At 39.2% G+C, this 15,332-nt stretch overlaps 1 protein-coding gene across 3 annotated transcripts in view; it reads left to right on the forward strand.

Moving 5' to 3' along the window:
* The window catches only part of MCOLN2 (mucolipin TRP cation channel 2), a 31,671-nt gene extending 18,383 nt beyond the window's left edge, over positions 1 to 13,288 (forward strand). For 2 of the 3 annotated variants that reach the window (XM_054980673.1, XM_054980675.1), the window contains exons 13-14: positions 782 to 897; positions 11,449 to 13,288. In XM_054980673.1, coding sequence (XP_054836648.1) covers positions 782 to 897; positions 11,449 to 11,503 — 171 coding nt within the window. In that variant the 3' untranslated portion in view covers positions 11,504 to 13,288. Of the gene's footprint in view, positions 1 to 781; positions 898 to 1,719; positions 2,424 to 11,448 lie in introns of those variants that run through there. The other variant, XM_054980674.1, reaches the window with a different exon arrangement.
* The last annotated feature ends 2,044 nt before the right edge of the window (positions 13,289 to 15,332 follow it).

Below are 15,332 nucleotides of genomic sequence, written 5' to 3' on the forward strand. Positions count from 1 at the left end.
AGATGCAAAGAGTCTTTTGAAATATGGTTGCTCCTTCCTCCTCACCCTGCAATTTCCTGGCACTCATCAAGTGCCTGATATACAAGAAATTCAACAGGTGAACCACATCAACTTTTCAATACTGGCTGATGTAGAAATGCACCAAAGCTCTGCAAGGAGTGGGGGAAAGGATGGCACACCTCTATTGAACACATTTATTCATTTACAGTTTACTTCATTTATATTCCCCCTTCTCCCCAGTGAGGTCCCAAAGCAGCTTACATTGTTCTCCTCCATTTGATCTTTACAACAACCCTGTGAAGTAGGTTAGGCTAAGTATGTGTGACTGGCTCAAGGTTGTCTGGTAAGCTTCCAGATCCTAGTCTGATGCTCTGACCACTACATCATATTGGACACACGTGGCTGCACAGCATCAAAAACATTTCAAAAGCGAGATGTTGATCCCTTCCTTTAGAGTGTTTACTACAGTTGTTAGAAAGTCATGTGCATAGCTAAAGTAACCAAGCACCACAAATGTTGGAAAATGCAAATAGAGCCAGATTATCAAGTTCAATGATCTGTGGGTTTGGTTTTATGAGTTTAGTTTTTGCTTTTTGTAGTCTAGCATGCATACTTACTTGCAAGTCTATACCGTAGAGCAAGATACAAGATAGGAAGGGGGTGGTCCCCTCTATTTGATATAGTGGCTTGGGTGAAGGGTGTGAAATGGATAGTGGCTCAGCCTGGTTAACATAATTCCTTAATTTTTTTTTTTTGCTTTCTACCACCACACCTGCTTCAGAAATACCAAGAGAGTGGTTTTCCAGTGACAGATCTTCATGAATTGCTAAAAGAATGTGACAGTGAAGAGTACAGCTTAGGACCACAGACACCCATGAGCTTCTGTTGCTGTAGAAGGTCAGTATGCTGTCTTGCTGGTTCCATCAGCCCTTGTCATTCTTCTAAATGCAGTTGAGGTTAGCACTGTATTAATATGTTCCTGATTTGTGATGGGAAGTACAAGCAGAAATCTAGCTATGGAATTTCCAAATTACAAAGGGTTTTTTTTTGCTATTATACTTAGCACGACTAGCAACTTTGTTCTACAACAGAAATATTCTAATAAAATTATGATCTGTTCCTTTGCCATTGTGGAGAGCACAGGTCTCAAGTATATTTCTGTTTCCCTTGAGTGTACTGACATGGCTTAGAGTTCCTGTTTACAAAGATCTATTTTGTTCTGGATTTGTGGTGGTGAAACTCTGGTATCAGCTAAACTGATGCGAACATTCTGACTTGCAAACTCCAGCTCAAAAGACAACAGCCCTGTACATCCAAGACCTGTAGGGACAAACCAGAGCGTATAGAGGGGGTAACATCAGTGAATGCACTGGCCCTAATCCCCATCTATATGCATTTGCTGAATTGAGGGCACAGTGCTTCAGCACATACAAGCAACACATTCATAGCCTCTGTCCTTATTATCTGGAATGGTTCCCCATAGTACTTAAGATCAAAAGGGATTGTATACTATGTAAACAGGCAATGGGAGTTCTAAAAACGGTGTCCCTCTTCCTTTAATCAGCCTGTCAGTTGGTCAAAGTAAAAATTGAACTGAAAGAAAAAGAGAGAGAGATGCAAAGAAACCGTGGGTGGCGCAGAAATGAAGTTGAAGAAAAGATGAGGCAGGACATAGGAATAAAGTATATCCTCACACGGGGTTCATTCTTCCTTCTATAGATGGAAGAGTGATGATGATCTGGTACTTATTAACTGAAGACTAGTGGTACTTTTTGGTGCTGGCCTAAATTATTGCACATAAGGAACAAACTGCTGTGGATTGCAATAGAACATGCCTTTTGGCTGTGTTTTCTCTACAAACTAATGGCCTTAACTTATGGCAAGGACAGACACTATCAAGAGGATGTCTTCCAGCTGATCCAAGTGGAAAAATGTGAACTGTATATTGAAACAGAAATACACGAACAGCCATGACCATTTCACCCTTTTGTGGTTCACTCAACTTTCAAGTATCGTTGCTAGTCCTCAACTGTAACTAGCTTTATAAGTTTTTTATATTAAAATGTTTCTGTGAAACCTCTTTCTACCTTTTAAAGAACATGCCAAAATGGTTTCTTTTTACAGTTTGTTCATTAGGCTTTGGTTTGGAATTAAGAGTCTACTAAGTCTTGCATTTAAACAGGACTTGTTTGTTAAATGTATGAAAACCGTTGCAGGTCTGTTTTGGATGAATTAAGTTGATTTAAATCTGTTTGTACACTCTGTTTTCAGAAAGCAACCAGTTTCCAGTCATGGTGGGTTTTTTTTTCTTTTGTATGTTCTGGCCACAACTTTTCTTTCATTGTACCTCACATTTAATAGCCATTTGTTAGGAAAGCTGTGCACAGGTTGGGTCATATGATAAAACTGTCTTGGCAACAGCACATCTGACTACTTGTGGTTATGGCAATATGGGACAGTTCTATTCTGAAGAAATCTTAAAATATTGTATAGTGGTTGGGTCCCTGGAATAGAAACACTGCCAAAGCCGGTGAATGAACATCAGGTATTTTATTGCATTCTTTTAAATGCATTAACAGCATCCCCCCTCCTTAATAGTTTAGATGTTACCTATACATTCTTTGAAAAAATAGGATGAATATGGTAGTGTTCTAATGCTAGAAGAAAATACTGCACAGTCTGACATGGCAAATTCGGGGTTCATTAGATAGATAGTCTTACATTGGACCACAGGCGGGGCTAGAAAGTAGTCAGTTTAACTAAAAATGAAGGATATGACAGGTACTCAGAAGCCATATATACGATATTGTACCTGCTAACCACACAAACTGAGAAACAGTGTAGGGGCAAAGGATAAAGCACCCTTTCTCTCATTTTACCCAACTTCAAAACAGCTGAGTGGGACTGCTGATTTTCTCTCTCAAAAATCACAGATGACCTGAATGTGGATATTCTATATCACTTCTGGTTTGACTGTAAAAGTCTGATAAAATGTATAAATCTCAACATTAGGGAGGGAGGAAGAAAATAGCTTTGTGCTTTGCAAATCAGTTTTTTCCGACGCAATGTGGTTGAGCTTGCTATTACCATCACCTTAAGAGCAAATGGTTTGACAACTGGAGTAACAAAGGACAAAATGTCTAACTTTAGTGGGCCTAGAAGACACTTCATGATCCTGATCCAGCTCTAGGTGTGTGTTGCTAGTAGCCACAGATAGAGAATATCTTACAGATCGACCCATCAGGTTCCATGGCACCTGGATTCAATTCAGATGTGGGTATAAGTAGTTTCCAATTCCATAAGGAAGCCTGATTCTGTACAGCTCTTTGCTAGATCAGAGTGAATATTTTCGTTTTGTTAGGCTAAAGTTTCATATAATAGCTTATTGTGGTACTGTCACTGTCATTGTTCTGGTAATTAAAGCCAGATTTACTTCCCTGTGTAAATGAACACCTTACCCTACAGTTGAATGCAGCCATATATTCTGGAGAACACCTCAATTTGTTCCCTTTTCTATATGACCACATCTCCCTTGTAGCTAGTTCCTGGTTTTTTGTTTTATTCTTGCAGGAAGCATTTTAATGCATTGAAAGGAAATGATAAATGATCTGGGATAATATAATGGCAGTGGGAAAGTATCTTCAGGAACAAGACACTAACCATAACAATTTGGTATTTCAACTGCCAGAGTTAAGAATTTCATTTTCTTTATAAAAATGATTAATTGTTGGTCATGCATGATGTAACTGGTTATTGATTTTAATTATAAGAACCACAGTGTTCTATTTCATGTTATAACTTGCTGTCTCAAAGGAGGAGGAAAGGTATAGTTGTGGCTAGTTCACTACTGAAGACTAAATGAGGTTATGCCAGGGTAACAGGTAGCCCTCTCATGATGGGTCATTTGTAGACAGGACTGCCTATGTTCTCATTTCAATGACCTGTTCCTTTCTTGTAAGGAGCAGATATTAGCCGAGTTAAGCTGGTTGCTTCAGCTCTGGAAGCAACCATGCACCCTCTGTTGTGTTGGATCTAGCTCTGTTGAAGAATTCCCTTCCAGCTTCTACAGTAATAGGGTGCGGATGTCAGAACCTGTTTAACCTAACGCCGTGTTTAATCCTGTAGTGTTTAGTCTTCTAGACTAAGTTCATACAGCAAAACTTCTCAGAGGAGCGCTGAGCCGGCCAAGGTCGAGACTACAGATTCCCATGGAATCGGCTCCTTGCAGGTGGTGTTGCCTAGAGGGAAAGAAGACTAAACACTACAGGATTAAACATGGCATTACTCAGGTTAAACAGGTTCTAACAGTGGATAGGCACTCTTCTCCATGCCTGAATCCACCTTACTTGAGAATTACCAGGGTATTGAACCTTGTCTCTTGAATTAGATTTTGAATCCTGTAAGCCACTGTAGAAGTCAGGTTTTAGTTAGATATGGGATTCTTGGGTTAGTTTTAAGGTTTCCCAATTCACTATTACTGTCTTACTACAGGTTCATAGCAAACTTAAGATGAAACTGATGTGGAACTGTCTTTCCTTGAATCCGGTGGTGCCCCAGGAACTCTATAAGAAAAAAAGCCACATTTAGAAGTGATAGCCACCTACTGGACAAATTGTGTTTTAACTGACACAGAATCTTCAAAATTTTCCTACAGTTTAACGGTTAAAAAAGGAGAACTCAAGGGGTGGGGGAATTGGTGATGGAAGAAAGATTATGTGGATTCTGAAAATCTAATGAATAGTTGTCAATTCCAGACAAAAGGTCTACCATGGGATCTTCCTGTGCAAGACTGTTCAGCTTAAGATATCCCACACTAACTCCCTGTGTGGATCATTTCAAAAGACAGCTGAGGAGTAATGGTAATAACTCTTCTCTACCAATCAAAACCTTAACACCGTGAGCCAACTTTTTTTGTTCTGCAGAGCTCTTCCGTTTATATGTTAAACAAAGCAAAAAACTGGGGGAATGAGCAAGAAAAGATATGGTTGCAAACAATATAAATCTGCAACCTGGAAGGGTTTTAAGATGGAGCAGAGGATGTGCTATTACAGGCTTGATTAGGTTAAACTGTGCTAGTTAGTAAAAATCTCCAATTACACCAAAGCCGCCTGAGAAAAAAAGAGACGGTAGCTTCTCCCCCTGTAATAGAGCAACAAATATTTCTATCTTAAAGCATGATGCTCAGGGATTGCAGTCAAAGATTGGGAAACCTGGGAAGCCATTTCTCTGCTAGATAGTAACAGAATTTCCAGGGGGAAGCAGGGGACATGCGCTAACCTTTCCCCTTTCCACTGCAATATGTCTGGGAAGCTTGGCTGGCAGGGGTGCAGAATGGCAAGAAAAGGCAGTAAGGACAGGAGTATGGCTAATGCAGGTAGAACATCCATCTAATCCAGGATTTGCTTTCCCACAATGACCAACCAGATGTCTTAGGCAGTAGCAAATAAGAGAAAAGATTGGCACATTCCTTCCTGCTACTTCCTGGAAAATGTTGTGCCTCTGCCCAGTTTTATAGTAGAATACTCAGCCCCAGTGAGTGGCATAGTCTATCACATTGCTTTGTTGGGAGGCTAAATGTCAGTAAGTATCCCACTCAACCTCAAAGCAGCTCAATTAAATAACTAGAAGCAAAGCTCTAAATCAAACTGGAGCACCAGAAGAATCAATTAGCAAATGTGATGCGTGCAAAGAACATAACATAATTAAGTTAGGACTATTAAACTATTATGATATTTGATGGTGCCATCACATTTTTCTATACAAATATGACTGCATAATTATGAACTGTGGCATTTTTTTAGTTGTTAAACTGTGAAGCAATTTTTTCTATCTACACTTACAAATATAGTTTCATTTGGAAAGGAGCGTCTTTGATTCTTCATTGCTGAGTGGGGAATTTTCCTATTTTTTTCAGAATAAATATTGAGATACATTTTAAAACATTGAACCAAATATTTATGATGAGGTCGATGTACATAAATTTAACTGATATATATATCAGTTATATATATATATATATATATATATATATATATATATATATATATATATATATATATATATATATATATATATATATATATATATACAGTGAATGAATATTGGCAGAGGAGCTGTCTTCTCAGCCTTTCCATCTTATCAGCTAGAAAGAACTGTAGGTATATGTGTGTGTGTTAGGGTTATGTACAATGAGTCACAGTTCTTGGAGGGGGGGGGTCTCCCTGATTTGAAATAGAGACTCATAAATATAGCTCTTCCCCTTTTAAAGATTCTCATTTGGCACATACATCATTTTCTATTTCTGGGCAGGGGGAATTAAAAAACATTGAGCTGAGTTCATTCCATGTATTCCTTGCACTTGGGGAAGCACCACCATAACTGAAATGGTTCTACATTATCCAATCCATCACATGAGAGGGATGAATTCAAAATATCCAACCTATCACCATGAGTGGAATGGATCCACAATATGCAACCCACCTTTTGCACTCATCATTATGGCAAGTTTTTCAGTTTCCTCCTACTTTTGCCTATTCTGATTATTCACCACCTGTGCAACTGCCACCTAATTCTAGCAGGGTAACTGTTAGTCTGCTGCAGCAAAAACAAAAAGGTGTTTTCTTATACCTTAAAAGACGTGTGGTTGAATTTTATCTACGATTTCATCCATCTGCTTTGTTTTCTCCTTCCTTTATTTGATGTCAAGGCTATCAAGTTTCCTCATAAAAGCGTCACTTGCTTCCTATACTGTGGTAATGGAGACATCGTTAGTGCAGTTCAGTCTAAAAAACTCCACTAGATCTTTCTTGCACTTCTTAACAATATCATCTTGTAATAATATGTTATCGTTCAGCCTCCATCTTCTATTCTTACACTCTTCTTGCCACTCTATCAGCAGGGAATTGTGGTCTGCATAAATTTTCGGTTGTATCTCTATTTAAATTCATTAATGTGGTTTTGGACATCCAACACATACCTATCCTCCACCAAAGGCTTTCACCTTAGATATGTTCAGTTTAACTGGTATTATAGCTAGGCTTAGTTATGGAGGGTAGTATGACAGAAAGGCCAGTGCATGGGGTTACTTTGAGGTAAAAACGGGATCCTGTATTTCAGATGAAAGAAGTGTTTTGCTTAACCAGAAATAGAATAAGTACGTATGTGTAATGGTTACCAAGTATTAAGTGTATTGGTTTCCAAATAGGTTCATAAGTTTGCTGATTTGATATAAGGTATAGATCTTTAAATGTTTATTCATGATCACAAAGAATAATTTTCCACACAGTTTCCAGTTAGGCTAAAAATATTAAACAGACTCAGTCATAAAGACTTATTTTCCACAGTTATTCACTCCCAGAATAATTCTCTCCTCTAACCCACAGACACACAGACTCTCTCAGGATTCCACATGGATTGCCAGCAGGGCTTTTTTTCTGGGAAAAGAGGTGGTGGAACTCAGTGGGTTGCCAGCACAGGGGGCAACTCCTTGTGGGAGGTGGTGCCCCTGGAACCACGTGTGCATGTGCAAGGTGCGCACATGCTTTTGGGACTGCGCAATGACCTCACTTTGGGTCAGCTAGAACAAGGGGGGAGTTTTAAAAAGTTTGAATCACCCACAGCGAAAATGGTCACATGGCTGGTGGCCCCACCCCCTGATCTCCAGACAGAGGGGAGTTTAGAAAATGTGCATGGCCATTTTCAAGAGGTGCTAGAATTCCGTTCCACCACGTTCCAGCTGAAAAAAAAGCCCTGATTGCCTGACTGAACCACATGCTCTCACTGAACTAGCCTCTCTGACAGACTCCTGACTGACTGAACACTTTCCCTCGGCACTCAGACTAAAAGCTGCAGTCCATTCCAACCCTTAGGGTACAGCTACCATCCCATCACAGCATGCTTCACTCACCCATCCAGCCACCTTACTTCAGAGGCCTGCATTCTAAATCACAATAACAAATATTTAAAATCACATTAACTAGCAGAAACAAAACCATTTATATGACAAAATGTTACACAAATGTTGTATAACGTTAGTGTTGTGAAGGAACATTGCGCCACCTTTGCATCTCACCTTCAGCAGCATTACTGTTATGCCCAGCACAAGTCCCGCTCATTCACTGAGTCCACAGAGATCCCTCTATATACCATTTTGATCCTGGATCTTAGGCTAGGGGTAGGTAATCTTTTTAGCCTGAGTGTCAATGCCTGAGAAGATGCTGGCATGCCAGCAAACAGAAGGGAAGAGAGAAATGAATGTTGTGCATGGCCATATGCACTGGAAGCACGATGGGCCCTGGAGCTTGGTTGGCGACTGTACACGTCCTTCTTCCATGCTCTTAGCATCTCAGAGGCTCATCTTGGTTGCTTGAGTGGTACCAAATCTGTGTCTGGCATTTTTTTTTGTCGGGGTTGCCTGTTGCTGCCTTGGGCCTCTCTAGCAGCTGCTACACTTTCCCAATAGCCTGTATATCTTCATGGTGTTAGAAACTAAAAGATACCTAATGCTGCAACCTATACATATTTATCTAGATGTAAAGTTAATGGAGCCACTGCAGCTTACTTCTGAGTAAGTATTCATAGGATCAGACTGTTGGTTTTCCTTGTTGTAGCAATGCCTAGAACCTGCCTAAAAGTTGAAAACATCAGAGCATAAATATCACAAGAGTGTCTGGTGCTCTGACTGCTTCTTTCTGTGTCTTGTAAATGGATTTTTGAAATGTGATGATAAAGTTTCTGCTTTACTTGATAATATTTGCTACTTATGATCCAGTTTAATCTTTGAACAGTATCATGTAAGAACAAGAAGCAACACATTAGTGACAAAAAATGTTACGCTTTTTGCAGTGTGTCATCTCATTATGCAAAGAGATCTGTATTACAAAAAGTATCTGTCAGGGTTGTTTTGTTCCATAGAGACTGAAAAGCAAGATGATGTATCTGGTACTCGCATCAACTCTTAATTCTGTGGATGGCAAGAAATAGTAGTAAGAAATCTGAATAGCCAATGATGTCCCATAATTGAGGGAGATATCAATATGGTGACTTAGCAAGAGAACGAATCACTCAATTTCCCTTCATTTATTCTGCCTCTATAGAAACAATGGCTTCATTTTACTGCTGGACAAATTTTTCTGAAAGAGGATGGGAAAGGAGTTGGAAAGAAATGTGTCTCAAAAGACAAGTAGAAAAATTGTTAAAAGCCGTGTACAGATAGAATGAGAGGAATATGAGAAGGGTAAGAGCAGCACGCAGAAGACATTAGTTGCTGTTCCTGACACCCTCAAGACTGGGTCTACATAGACGACAGAGTGAAGTGGCAGAGTGCTGAGGTGGTGGGGTGGACTGTAATACTTCAGAGTGGTGCAGAAAAGGGGTTGTGTTTTTCAGAGTTCCTGTTAATAATTTCTTGCAAGCGGAAAAGCAACACCAGCACACTAAAGGCTAGGAATGAAACTCCCCTTCCATGTCCGAGTTTTGTTTTTGTTTATTAATCTACAGGGAGTTTTTAAAGATAGGGCAGAATTTGACCCCTTACAATCTGAATTAGAATTATCCATTCTTCTACTTTATTCTGCTGCATGTGTAGACCAGGCCATAGACAAAAATGCATCTCCTTACAGACTAAAAACCTCTTCTGCGTGGGCCAATTTTAAAGGCTCAGTTTCCATACTGCAACATTTTTTGGTGACCATCTGCACCTGATTTGTTGCCATGAGTAGTCACTCCAGCCACTATGCAGCTTTTTCATGGCTTTCCTGAGTTTCTTATACCCCAACTTTTTTTTTAAAAAAAAATCAGTTTTGCAGTCATCTGGTTCCCCGTGCACATCCCTTATCCATTTTTGGGTGTTTCACCCTCTTCCCCCCTCTACCAGGCCACTGCATTGTGATTGGCTACTCTTATCTATCAGCCGCTCCCTTTCCCCTCCTTTCCATCCTTCCCCCCTCCCTTCTTTCTTCTTTCTTTAAAAAAATGTTTAAAGTCCAGTGCAGAATTGAGGAATTGCTGGTTTTAAAGTGCACAGATGGAATTTCCATTTTTATTCTTTTTGCTTAGGTACGGGTGGGAGTATTGTATAGGAGGCTAAATATCTGGGTATCAGAAATAAAAAATTTTAATACTGAGTTTTAGATTTTCTTTTTATCCCATGGTGAAGAAACATGCTTGGGGGCAACAGAGGAGACAGGAATGGAGCTTTGCCAGTGATGCAATGCTGCTCCAATGAGATGATCACTTAAAAATAAAATTCCTTTTAAAAAAAATTATTTCTACTTGTTTCTGAGAAAGATCATTTTGTTTGCATGAATGATTCAAGCACATGAGTGAACCCCCCCCCCCACACACACTTTCTCTATTGTTTCCACTGTTTGACTGGCCAGTAGGTGATTCTCACAGCTAATCATATCTAGAGTTCCTTAAAAGGAAAAAGTGGAGCACAGGTGAATCAGCCAGTCAGGATCAACAAAGGGAGGGGTGGAGGGGTGGTGACGCTGAAATCCAGGAAGTAGGTTAATCCAGCATTCCTGCCATGCACTGATTCAGCGCATGTGCAAAAAAAAAAAAAAAGGAAGGAAGGAAGGGCTGGCGCTGTGACATGGCAGTGATGACAAGGCAAGCACACATGATCTCAATTCATTTTGGTACGGTGCAGACAAAGAAACAGGGCCACACCAACCAAACATGAGAGGTGCTAACCGTCACATACAAGCCAATTCCATGCCTTTCGGCTTGACTTCAGGGATAGTGGGGAGTTATGTCCCCGGTGCAGAAGTGGCATGTGTTTTCTCTGTCATCACCCACCATCTTCTAAGGATTGCCTTTTGGTGAACCAGACCAAAGTCCAATTAGCAAATTGTGATGTTTCCACCAGCAACTGATAAGATGTTTCTGATATATCATGTGAGTGTGAGAGAGGAAGGCAATATATCATCTCTCCCTTGCATCTGGTACCCAGGGAGATAAATACTGACTCAATGTTCCATTTAGCATCAGGGCTAATAGACATGAATAGAGCTATCCTCTGTGGATTTATCTAGCCTTGTTTATAAAATCCTCAACAACTAAACCATTATGTCCCAACTTACAATTGCATCCAATAAGCATGACATTCATATAACATTGTAGGAGGTTCTTACTATTTAAAAAGTATTTAACATTAATACAGGACTTTTCCTAGAATCTTGATGTCTGATTGAGGACCAACATGATGTAGGGTTTAGAATGTTGGCCTTTGATCTGGGAAACCAGGTTTGGATCCGTACTCTGCCACGGAAGCTTGTTGGGTGATCTTGGGCCAGTTACTCTGTCTAACCTACCTCACAGGGTTGCTGTTGTGAGAATAAAGTGGAGGGAAAGAGAATGATGTAAGTTGCTCTGGTTCTCTACTAGGGAGAAAAGCAGGTAATAACCTATATCTAAAGCATATGATGTTGTACCTTTCATCTTCAGAGTTTCATGGCTCCAGACTGGCATCGGAGGAATTACCATTGTTGCTCTATGCTGATGATTCAGTCCTTATTTTCTAAACAAAGATTGGCCTGAAGAGACTATTGAGATGTTTTTCAAATTATTGCCTAGATGGAGACTTGAAATAAATTACAACAAATCTAAAATTTTGTTTTTTCCCAAAATTAACCATTTAGATCTCTCCAGATTGACTGTAGCAAATTTTGATATTCTTATATAACAAAAAAGGTTTTGTGATTTAGGAATTGTTTTCAAACTTGTCTTGGCTGCCCCAGAGTAAGTTTGCATTGAATAAGATTAAGCCTATGGCTGGAGCAGTATCTTGCTTCTTTTTTACTGGTGGGGGGGAGAGATTCCAGGTACAATTCAGGTATTATCCCCTTTGCCAATTTATATGTACGGCGGTGGTGGTGAAGAGTGCCCTCAAGTCACAGTTGACATATGGCCACCCCTGGTGGGGGTTCTCATGGCAAGAGATTAACAGAGGTAGTTGGCATTGCAACCTTGGTCTCCGTTGGAGGTCGCCCATCTAATTACTAACCAAGGCTGACCTCCGAGATCTGACGAGATCAGGCTCACCTGAACTATCCAGGTCAGGGCATATGTATGATAATAGATGCCAAAATGTGTAAACTCTTGTTGAAATTTGAGACAGAGGAAGAGCAAGTGAAAGAATGTATGATTAAATGGGCAAAAAAATTCAGATACGATATAGTATTGGAACAATAAGAAAACACAGTCAAAATGGTTAAAATTTACATTAAGCTCCATTCATAAGAATTTTTATGATGTCTCGTTGGTATATGACTCCTGAGAAACTGGCTAGAATGTACAAGGATTCTTTGAATTTATGCTGGAAATGTTCTCAACATGAAGGATAATTTTATGTGCCAGACCTGTAAGAAAGCAAAGGGATTTTGGACACAAATACAATGATTAAATCAGAAGGTTTTAAAGATTAAAATACAATTGAAACCAAAGACATTATGTTGGGAATGATGGTTAACCAGTTGGAAAGATGCTACGAAACTTTGTTTTTATATATGATCATGGCAGCAAGACTATTATATTCATTATATAAATTGGAAGAGTCCAACAGTGCCTGCACTGGATGAATAGCAGATAAAAGTGATAGAATTAGCAAAGATGGCAAAACTTACTTCATTGATCAGAGAGAAGACAATATGTTTGTTTGTTGTAGAATGGAAACTCTTATTGAATTTGTACATGAAATAGACAATGATTTGATGACTTGTGGATTTATGGATAAACAGTGCAATCCTAAACAGTTATTCCAGTCTAAGCCCATTGATTTCAGGAGGCTTAGACTGGAGTAACTCTGCTTAGGATTGCACTGTAAGGAATGTATTATTATCATCATTATTATTATTTATTCGATTCTCCCCACAAGCAGGCTCAGCGTGGATCACAGCCAGTTAAAACAAAATACTACAATATAAACAATATGGACAATTAAAACTGGTAGCATTAAAATATTTAGATTATTAGAAAAAAGAACTTTTATTTTTAAGACAGAGTAAGAGAAAATTTGAAAATATTAATATTTGTTTCAGAGAAAATTAGAAGCCTCCTTTTAGTTTATATAGGTTTTTCTTTCCCTTCTATGTTTATTTTGTGTTCTCTTTGTATGGTTTGTTATTTTTGTGTAATTGTATCTTTATTTTTTTCCTTTTTTATTATATATATGTACGATAATAGCAATTCCTCAGTGTGTCTCAAATGTATCTGTTAGGGCTGAATTAGGCCAAAAGTCGCTGGAAGCTAGAGCATGGCTCAGTGCTTTTAATTTAAGAATAAAGACATCTTTGCCACAGAAACAGAGGGGTTGGTGTTTTTTCTTGAACGTGTTTATTCTTCTGCTTAGATGAAGATTGTTGATGCCAGGTTATGACAGTTGGAGCTCATGACCAAAGATATTCTTGTGCTGGGTAAGGTAGAGACCCCATCTACTGTTAAGCATCATCTTATTGACCTTGGTTATAACAGTATGGTAATATGGGCTTGCAGAGTTTGCATGATCCAGTTTCTTGGTATTTCACCTCCATGGTCCTTACTATGCTACATGAGAAATTTAACTGCTTTTCGTTATGTTTGGGCATTTGCCCTAGGTCAACAGAATGCTAGCCTCTCTGAAGTACTGAATGGCAGATTTTATCGTATTTCATATTCAGATCAACTTTGTTCTAGCGGTCAGGGTAAATTTGACACTTTGTCTTGTAAAATATTGGAATGTCCTCTTTTTAGGAATCGTTGGATTTCACCTCTTTTAACTTGTGATCCAGTTAATAATTCTCAGTGCGAGATTCTTCCCTATCTAATGCTAGATAGTGATCCAAGTATAACCTTGTTGGTTGCTAAATTTCTGATTAGCATATTTTCCTTTAGAAATTAATTAATTATTCTATTAGTCATTGCTCAAGATCATTTGATCATAGGAGCTCTGAAAAGGGAAGGAATAAATTTCTAACTAAATAAATCTGGTGTGTTTTATTTCATTGACGGCATTTATGGGATATAGGACTGAATTTGCTGATTTTGAAGTAATGCTGTATGCTTATAGGTTTGGTTCTATGCTTCCTATAATGTCTGGTCAACTTGGTGCATTTGCAAACATACCCAGCAGTATGTCAAACCACAAACTTCCCATGCTCTTTTCCCAATGTTGAGGGGGAGGGGGAAATAAGGGTTTTTTTGTAAACCTGATTTCAGCTTTACAAAAAAAAAACCCTTTAATTAAAATGATACACACATTTGTGTATATCACCTCAAATCAACAGGTAACTCCTATAGTTAAGAGAGTTCTACCTGAAACAGAGACACACATCCCTTTTATAGTATTTCGATTTTACACTGATTTTGCACTGGTAGTGTTAAACATGGAAAACAGCACATGGCATGTGGTTAGACTGCTTGGACCAGTGGAAACAGGAAGTTGACCAGCATTGGTCAACTACCATTTTCAAAGAAAGTTCAGGTGCAAATCTACAAGAGACAGGCTGTGGTTTGTGGGTAGGCACAGCTCTTATCTTGGTTAAATGCATTTTTTTATTTATTTACATTATTTATAGTCTACCTTTCTTACTGAAATTAAAGGTGGATTACACAGTGTGTAATCTCAATAAGCAATGTAATAAGGTATATAAATGCAAATTTGTAGAGATTTAACAAGAATCCAATACAGAGTTGAAGAAATGCTGAAACAAAGCATAAACAATTCTAATACTAACACATTAAACAACATAGAAACTATCCAGTAGTATCATACTTACATACTTACAGCAACACAAAGTACATGGTAGTGAAGTCTATACTCCCTATCTCTTTACTTATGCATCTCTTTTGAAAGCAATTCCTTACAGTACAGCCCTCCTATCTGAGTAAAAAGCCTTCTTGAATAATTCAGTTTTGCACAGTTTGTGGAAAGCCAAGAGAGTGAGAGCTGGGCATGCACCACCATAATTCACTCCCAAGATGCCATACGGGAACCCCCTTACTGGGAAGTCTGGGTACGCAGGCCACCATCTCCCACCAAAAGGATCCATTCCCCATGCCCAAACTGCCCCAAGCTGTGGGCGGCAGAGGGGTGCGGAGGCATAGCAGCTGCCATGTTGCCTCCTTGGCAGCCTGTTGCACAGCCCCTGCGTCCGGGAAATTCAAATCCTGAGCACCCCTTTTCAGTGGTATTATTGGGTTGTCTGCATGGAATCCTCTTTTCGGATTGGTTATGTCCCTGCCCTGCTCCAACTGATGGACTCTCTTGTACATATTCTCCTGCAATGTCCTTATGTGCTCCAGTTTAGGCTAAAATGGATTATGCCTTGTTTTGCCATCAAAAGGTTTAATTC

The sequence above is a fragment of the Eublepharis macularius genome, chromosome 5 (assembly GCF_028583425.1).
Source record: "Eublepharis macularius isolate TG4126 chromosome 5, MPM_Emac_v1.0, whole genome shotgun sequence".
NCBI lineage: Eukaryota > Metazoa > Chordata > Lepidosauria > Squamata > Eublepharidae > Eublepharis > Eublepharis macularius.